General features: G+C 45.8%; 1 protein-coding gene and 1 pseudogene across 2 annotated transcripts in view; both read left to right on the top strand.

Moving 5' to 3' along the window:
• The first annotated feature begins 337 nt into the window (after positions 1–337).
• LOC139000078 (dnaJ homolog subfamily A member 1 pseudogene) lies at positions 338–5,345 on the top strand (annotated as a pseudogene).
• Positions 5,346–8,338: 2,993 nt separating this feature from the next.
• The window catches only part of LOC139000076 (zinc finger protein 211-like), a 44,598-nt gene continuing 44,085 nt past the window's right edge, over positions 8,339–8,851 (top strand). For both annotated transcript variants that reach the window (XM_070402344.1, XM_070402343.1), the window contains exon 1: positions 8,339–8,571. In XM_070402344.1, the coding sequence (XP_070258445.1) occupies positions 8,539–8,571 (33 nt within the window). In that variant the 5' untranslated portion in view covers positions 8,339–8,538. The remainder of the gene's footprint in view (positions 8,572–8,851) is intronic.

The raw sequence follows: 8,851 nt of genomic DNA, 5'->3' as shown, positions 1-8,851 counted from the left end.
ACAGACTCATATCACCAGTATGAAAGGTCCTAAGGGAAGCCATTTGGGGAGTAATAACAAACACACCCTGCCTCTCTTCTTTTTGTGCCAGCCTATGCTTCTGTTCTCCCTTGGTGAGATTTTCCTCATCCAGTGACCTTTTTGGCCATGTAATATATAACAGCCATTTCCTGAGAGCCTCACTGACTTGTCTTGAAAATCATTGTATTGAATCATGTGCTGTTGTGACATAAACAATTGTGGTGAAGATATTCTGTTTTTATCAGATCAACGTGAACTTTACCTACGTTTCTTTTCTTCAGGTTGCTGCTGTGGAGCAAAGAATGTGGCGGCAACGACTGAACAGAAGGTTTCTGTAAGATTGTCACAGGCAAGGAATCCCAAATTAGCCTTGTCTTCCCAGAATAGCCACCCCTGTGAGGGTTGTGGGCTGGTCTTGGAAAACATTTTCCACATGATGGAGGGGCAGGGAACACAATACGGACAGATACTGTTGAGGTGTGGGGCGTGTGCAAAACGATTTTCTTTCCGTGCAAAATTTCACCAGCAGCATGTGAGAGCGAAGACTTTCATTAGAGGTGTGAACAGAATCTCAGTTTCAAAAAGCTGCAGTTTCAATGTGTCCCAGAATCATTTCACATGCAGGGGTGTAGGGCAGGGTGTCCTTACGGGGTCAGGACATCTCCATCTGAAGGCTACTCAGACCAGGGACAGTCTAACTGCAATTTCGACATGTGCAATGACATTTCAAAGGAGAAAAAATTATTCCAGCAGAAAAGAATGTAAGACAGAAATTAGTTGCAATCACACGTTTATTCAGGGAAAAGGTGTCCATCTTGGAAGTGGGGGTTGTGTGTGCTCTGAATGTGGAAAATATTTTTCCAAATTATCTAGCTTTCATTATCAACAGAGAGGTCACACTGGAGAAAAGCCTTACAAATTCAGTGAAGTTGGGAAAGCTTACACCGGTAGCACTGAACTGTGTCGTCATCAGAGGGTGTACACTGGAAAAAGGGCATATCACTGCAGTGAGTGTGGGAAATCTTTTAGCCGGAGCAGTGCCCTCCATTATCATCAGATGGATCATACAGGAGAAAAGCCTTATAAATGCAGTGAATGTGGAAAATCTTTTAAAATTCGAAATAGTTTCCTTTGTCATCAGAGAATACACACTGGAGAAAAGCCTTATAAATGCAGTGAATGTGGGAAATCTTTTACCCAGCTCACTACCCTTTGTCTTCATCAGAGACTTCATACGGGAGAAAAGCCTTATCAGTGCAGTGAATGTGGGAAATCTTTTGCACAGAGCAGTGCCCTTCGTTCTCATCAGAGAGTTCACACTGGAGAAAAGCCTTATCAATGCAGTGAATGTGGGAAATCTTTTCCCCACAGCACTACCCTTCATTCCCACCAGAGAGTTCACACTGGAGAAAAGCCTTATCAATGCAGTGAATGTGGTAAATCTTTTACCCACAGCATTGCCCTTCATCGTCATCACAGAGTTCATACGGGAGAAAAGCCTTATCAATGCAGTGAATGTGGGAAATCTTTTGCCCAGAGCGGTGCCCTTCATCGTCATCAGACAGTACACACGGGAGAAAAGCCTTATCAATGCAGTCAATGTGGGATATCTTGTAACACTAAGAGTGACCTTCATCGTCATCACAGAGTTCATACGGGAGAAAAGCCTTATAAATGCAGTAAATGTGGGAAATGTTACAAAAGCCGAAATGGTCTCCAATATCATCAGAGAGTTCACAATGGGGAAAGCCATTCTGAGTGCAATTAATATGTGGTATCTCCCAGCCAAATTTCTAAATTCGTTCTCTGCATAAGATTGCAAAGGTGAGAAATTTCTTAGATGTGTAGGAGATGTAGTTTCTTAGTTAGGAATTAACAATAGTACAAGAAAATTCGTGAATCCTCATTTCTCTGAATTGTATCTCATACATTTAATCACCTATATTCTGTAAAGTTCCCATAAGTGTTTTTGCTGTTGTGTTTCTGTGTTTTTCTGTTGGAACACTATGTAATTATGTTGCACGTTCTAACATACAGAGATGTCCTGCCAGATCTATGTCACTGCATATTTCTGTTGCTGAAGGTAACAACCACCTATAAGGCCTTTACAGATGGCAGCAATCACCGTCCTCATGTGCCCAGGAAAGCTAAGTCTGTTGTCTAATTTGTTGACAGAAATGAGGAATACCTGAGCCCTTAGTTCTTTCTTCTTTCCCTGTCATGCGTTGCCACATAGGACTCATTACCGTTGTCCCCATAAAGATAATGTCGCAGAAGAACTGCCATTTTCAGGGACACACTTTCCCTGAAAGTGTTAATGATGAGTGTATTGAGTGCCTAAGTCATCATTTGCAGAACTCCCAGTGTCAGGTTTATTTCTTTGCGAAATACCGAAGGCTTTTTCCTAAGACCTCTTTAATCTTGTGTGTTCTATTTACAGTGCTGGTTAGTGTATAAGGAAATCTGGGCTCTCCAAGCATGGTGATGTGAAAAACTGTCATGTAGTCTCAAACATTTTTGGCCTTGAGGGAAGACCAGGGTGCAGAAATTACCTCAGCAGTTTTTGCCAAATTTACATTACTGCCCATAATTTTCCAGGAAACACTGTGGAGTCTCTGGTCCTCATGTGAAGAAGGATGCTTTGATACACAGCGGTCACTCCATAGAGGGGGCAGCTGTGACCACCTCAGTTATGTCTGGGAGCATGAATTTTTTTTTCTTGTTTGCAAGGAATGCCAATACATGTGAAGGGAATCTCTTGCCCAGGTCTTGCAGAGGGCCATGTGCCCTAATGCCTACAATTTCATGGGTGATGGTCACTGTTTTGAGGACCAGAACAGTAATGGAAACCCTTTCACTGCAGAAACACTGACCTAATTGTCGTTGTGTTGGAAGACAATACCAGCATGTCAGCAGGGCTGAATCACCTGGAAATAGCTGAGGGCATTTTCCCAAACCTGAAAAGGATGCATAAAATGATTTCTTGCTGCCAGACAGCTGAGGCCATTTCAGTCTACATGTTATTTTCTCCTGCTGGCCAAACACCTGAACAACTAAGGGCAATTCCTCCAATCTGACAATGGATTCTGTATACCAAACCCTGGCCTTTGATGTATATCTGCTTTGCCTGTGCATGGAGTGCCAGGGCCATGGGGAAAGGATCAGTCCTAAAGATTGATGCAAAAGCTGCAAAAGAAGAAAGATAGTTTGAGAGAAGATTCTAGAATTTCATATTGAAACATGGTCAGAAGATAACATTCCATGGTTAAGGAGACCAGGACCCAGGGCTGGAGCCAGGACATATTATCATTGTTTTAGATCAGAAGGACCATGCTGCTTTCGCTCGATGAGAACACCTTTTCATGTGTATTGATATACAGCTGGATGAAACATTGTGTGGCTTCGAAAGCCAATAGCTACTCTTGACAACCGAACTATAGTCACCACCTCTTATCCAGGTCAGATTGACAAGTATGGAGATACCAAGTGAGTATTAAATGAAGGCATGCCAATTTATCCTAGACCATATGAAAAGGGTCGCCTAATCGTGGAATTTAAGGGAAACTTTCCTAACAATGGCTTTCTCTCTCCTGATAAACTCCCTTTCCTGGAAAAACTACTTCCTGAAAGGAAGAAAGTAGAAGAGACTGATGAAATGGACCAGGTAGAACGGGTGGACTTTGATCCAAATCAAGAGAGAATGCACCATTACAATGGAGAAGCATATGAGATGATGACCATCATCCTAGCAGTGGTGTTCAGTGTCAGAGCACTTAATGGGTCCAGGGAATAACACTGCTGGCATTTTATATACAGTAGGGAATGAGTGATGGACTGTAACCTTAATATTCTCACTACTTGCTATCATTTTGTTTTAATATTTAAATATAGTAGTGTTTTAAAAGTTAAATAAAGAATAAACTCATCCTATCTAATAAAAGAGAAACATGGTAATTAGCGTACAACCGCTACCCTTCCCATTGGCTAATCAGGGCGATATGCAAATTAACTGCCAGCCAAGATGGCGGCCTGCAGCCAGGCAGCTGGAAGCGAACATGTGGCTTGCTTGCTTCAGTGAAGGAAGAATCCAGTGTTCCCCGCCTGCCTTGCCGGCCTCTGAGCTGGCAGTTTGAAACATTGTAACAAATATAGAAGCTAAACAAAACCCCAGAAACCAGCTTTCAGCCGGCCGGGATCTCAGAGCTGGAGATGATACAGTGTTTCGATTATAGAACCGAAACAAACCAGATACCTGCTTTCAGCAGCAGAGGCCTTGGCCCAGAGTAAAAAAAAAAAAAAGAAAAAAAGCAGCAGTTGGGATCTTCAGTCACCCACCAGCCTGAAAACAGCCCTCAGCCCCTCACCCAGACTGGCCAGGCACCCCAGTGGGGACCCCCACCCTGAAGGGTGTGTGACCTGCTACAAACAGCCATCATCCCCTCATCCAGGCTGGCCAGGCACCCCAGTGGGCACCCCCACCCTGATCCAGGACACACTTCAGGGCAAACCAGCCGGCCCCTACCTATGCACCAGGCATCTATCCTATATAGTAAAAGGGTAATATGCCTCCCAGCACCGGGATCAGCATGACAGGGGGCAGCGCCCAAACTCCCTGATCGCCCTGCGGCTCTGTGTGTGACAGGAGGCGGGGCCACAACCTCCCTATCCACCCTGCTCTGTTCTTGACAGGGGAAGGCGCCCCAACCCCCTGATCGGCCCTGCTCTGTGTATGACAGGGGGGAGCTCCCAACCCCATGATGGGCCCTGCTCTGTGCATGACAGGGGGGAGCCCCGCAACCCCCCTAATGGGTGCTGCTCTGTGCGTGACAGGGGGGAGCTCCCCAACTCCCCAATCGGCCCTGCTCTGAGCCCGACCAGGGGCTGCACTTAGGGATTGGGTCTGCCCTCTGCCACCCGGGAGCAGGCCTAAGCCAGCAGGTCGTTATCTCCCGAGGGGTCCCAGACTGCGAGAGGGCACAGGCCGGGATGGGGGACCCCCTCCCCCGAGTGCACAAATTTTTGTCCACCGGGCCTCTAGTAGTCAAATAAAAAACTCTGAAAAAAAAAAATATATATATATAGTTGATTTAACAGAGAGGAAGGGAAATGGGTAGAGAATTAGAAACATCCATCAATCGATCACCCCCCCCCCTACGGGATATGTGCCTACAACCAAAGTACATGCCTTTGACCAGAATCAACACTGGCACTCTTTGATCCACAGGCCAGCACTGTATCCAGTGAACCAAATGAGTTAGGGCTCTGAAAGATATTCTTTTTTTTTTTTTTTAATATATTTTATTGATTTTTTACAGAGAGGAAGGGAGAGAGATAGAGAGTTAGAAACATCGATGAGAGAGAAACATCGATCCGCTGCCTCCTGCACATCTCCTACTGGGGATGTGCCCGCAACCCAGGTACGCGCCCTTGACCGGAATCGAACCCGGGACCCTTCAGTCCGCAGGCTGACGCTCTATCCACTGAGCCAAACCGGTTTCGGCTCTGAAAGATATTCTTATCATTGATATATCACCATCAGTTTGTCCATTTTAATAAATATTTGGTTATTTCTAGCAAAGCTGGTACAAAAATTTCCATATAATTTCTCATATGTATATAAGTGTTATTTACCTTTGTCAACAATTCAGTGCATAGTCTGGGTTTTTGAGTAGATGAATGTTTGAATTTACTAACATTAGCAAATTGTGATCTAAATAGAATATACCACCAGGGCTAGTGTGGCTCGGTGCTTGGCCATCATCTCATGCAGCCCAGGGTTGTGGATTTGATTGCCAGTGAGGATATGTGCCTGGCTTGTGGGCTATATCTACAGAAGTGGGTGTGGAGGGGGCGGCTGGCCCATATGGCACTCTTCCATCAATGTTTCTCTCCCTCTCCCTTCTCTCTCTAAAAATTAATAAACTAGCCGAAACCGGTTTGGCTCAGTGGATAGAGCGTCGGCCTGTGGACTGAAGGGTCCCGGGTTCGATTCCGGTCAAGGGCATGTGCCTGGGTTGCCGGCACATCCCCGGTGGGGGATGTGCAGGAGGCAGCTGATCGATGTTTCTCTCTCATCGATGTTTCTAACTCTCTATCTCTCTCCCTTCCTCTCTGTAAAAAAATCAATAAAATATATTTTAAAAAAATAAATAAAAATTAATAAACTATACTTTAAAAATAGAAAATAAACTTTAACTGATTGTAGTTTTTTACATTTTTCAGCAGTGTGTTAGAGATTCACATTTTCCACATCCTAGAGAATAATTTGTTCGGTCAATTAAAATTTATTTAAACTTTTTTTTTGAGACGGTTTGTTGTGCTGGTTCACTATTAGATTGTATTTTTTCTAGGAATTTACGGTGAGCCTTTTCTCAGAAGTGTGTTTGTTGAGTCTGTATCTTTGTTAAAACATCATATGTTCTGCCTAATGTGCTATGAATTTTGGCAATTTTCTTTAACAATAAGATTGTGGAACAACAATGATAGATGTTGGCATTTCACTCATTTTGTGCATTTTTATTTAAAAAATAAACATTTTTATATTGGAATGATATGTTTTCATCTTTTTTCCTTAAAAAAATATTTTAATTGCCCTTGCTGATTTGGCTATCCCTCTCATTTCCTCTCTGTAAAAAAAAACAACCAATAAAATATGTATATATTTTTTAAAACAAATAACCCGTTCTGCTGGTCTAAGTCAGTTTCCACCTGTGAAAAAAAGTATGAGGTATGTTTCGATACCGGAACTATTGGAGAAGGTCCAGTGGTAAGGTGTCCACTTGTGTAACGCAGCTGTGCCTGCAGCCTGCCTTGGCTCCAGCAACTCCAGCCACTCCCTGCAGAGACATTCCCAGGCAGGCACTTCTCACTCCCGCCATGCCCGCAAGCACCTTTGTCTTTGGGTGCTTTTTAGTGAGAAATGGGACCTATAAGAAGCCACTGACTCTGCTGCAGGGAGGCAGGTGCTGTGGGCACTCAGGTCTCATTGTGGTGCGGCCCATATCAAATTGCTGAAAAAGTTCATTGACAGAAAAATGAAGTCAGCTCCCCAAGTTTACACCACAGACAAGTGTCAGATTCAAGGAGCTGGATTTTAACTATTATTTTCCCCAGCGTCAGACACAGTCCGTACCTCAGATGTGCAGCCCTCACTGGAGCAGGTACAGTGTGAGGACCAGGGTGGCTCAGCTGCAGCTCCTGTTTCCATGGTTGCAGTTAATGCTTTTCCTCCCATTCCCTTTATACCTCAGAGCACTTGCCTTTGGCCTCCCCGTGTTCAGGGCAATGCCATCATTTCTCAGTGCAGTGGTTTCTCCAGGGGAACCTTCTTTCAGAGTGAGCTGCTGTTTGTCTACCTTCCCTCTGATCCCAGCACAGACTATGACCCTCAGGAGACCTCGGTAATTAGGGCTGGGTCTCTGCACTTGTGCCCACAGGATGGGTGTCATGCTGCCATTCTATTTACTTTGGTGAATTTCATGCTTCTGTTTGACCCTTCAGATTGACACTCACCCTTCAGGGGAGGATACACTTTGATATGAATTTTGGGACCTAATATTCGGAAGTGATGCCACCAGGGATGTACTAGGGTCCCTTTTTTTGACATCCCAGCACTTGTCCTTGGTTGATTTGTTGATGACAGCCATTCTGACGGTTGTGAGGTGGTCTCTAATTATTGCTTTAATTTGCATCTCTCTGATGATCAGTCACTTTGAGCACTTTTCACATTTCTCTTGGCCATCTTATCCACACTGCAACCCAGGCAGAGCTGACACTTTGAATGGCATCAGAAGCAGATGCTCTTAAGTATGAGTGTCTGTTTTGTGACATGAACTTTGTATAATGAATTCAATGGAGGCAGGTCAGATCTAGTCTGAGACTTCAGCAACCTCACCCAGCTACATTTGGCCTGAAGGAGACAGGAGCCAAAAGCCCTGAATGAAGAAACAATGCCTGCCATTCAGAAAGAGCAGGTCCTGAAGAAAGATATTCAAAACCAGCCCCGCAGGTGCTGGAGAAACAAACTTGCCCCGGACATCACCTCCATGAAGGCACTAGAGGACCCTTAGTGTACTTGGTGTGTTCTTGGGCTACTTGCCCCTAAATCCAGTCCTTTAATCAACTGAGAAATAGGGCATCCTCGCCTTGGCACCGAGAAACTACATTACCCATAAGGCCAAGCGTGGACTGCCACTAGGCTGAGCCAATGGGGGTTCAGAGAAGGCATTTCCGTTTGTTTGCTCCTGTAGGGCGGGACCTGTGGTCCTGGTGACGGGTGTTGTCCGTTCAGGTTCCGGTCTGAGGCGGTAGGGATTTCTTTCGCTCAAATTCCCCTGGAGAAGGACGGAGAAAGGTGCTCCCCGCAACACAGCCAATTGTGGGAGCCTCCAGTGGTGTCACAGCTCACACTTGGGATTGAAACTCGGAGTCACCGCCCGGACCCACCCCAGGGCCGGGACAGGGACCGCCATTCCTGCAGCGGCTTCTGCTCCGGCCCCGCTCAGCCCACAGAGGGCAATGGCGGCGCCCCCGCTGAGGAGACGAGCTGAGGTGAGTTTGTGTCCCCCAGGCCCTCACCGCCTCCTCACACAGACACCACAGCCTGGGGAGGGCGCCTGTCCCGTCCTGCAGCTCAGTCCCGCGTGGAGGACCGTGAGGAAGGTGGAGGGGGGAGAGGAGTGTTGTGGCTTCTGAGGACACAGCAAGTGCAGGGCAGAGAGGACGGGGGTGACTTGCATCTGAAGGTCCCTGAGGATGTGGCTGTGAGTATTGACGGAAAGAGCAGAGGCTGCAGGGAGGACGGCACAGACTCATTCGGGGCTTTCCCGGC

This window comes from Myotis yumanensis, unplaced genomic scaffold (assembly GCF_028538775.1).
Source record: "Myotis yumanensis isolate MYYU_CA2020_CCGP unplaced genomic scaffold, mMyoYum1.0.hap1 SCAF_23, whole genome shotgun sequence".
NCBI lineage: Eukaryota > Metazoa > Chordata > Mammalia > Chiroptera > Vespertilionidae > Myotis > Myotis yumanensis.
Note: the sequence above shows the minus strand (reverse complement) of the source record. Positions and strands in the feature narration are given on the sequence as shown.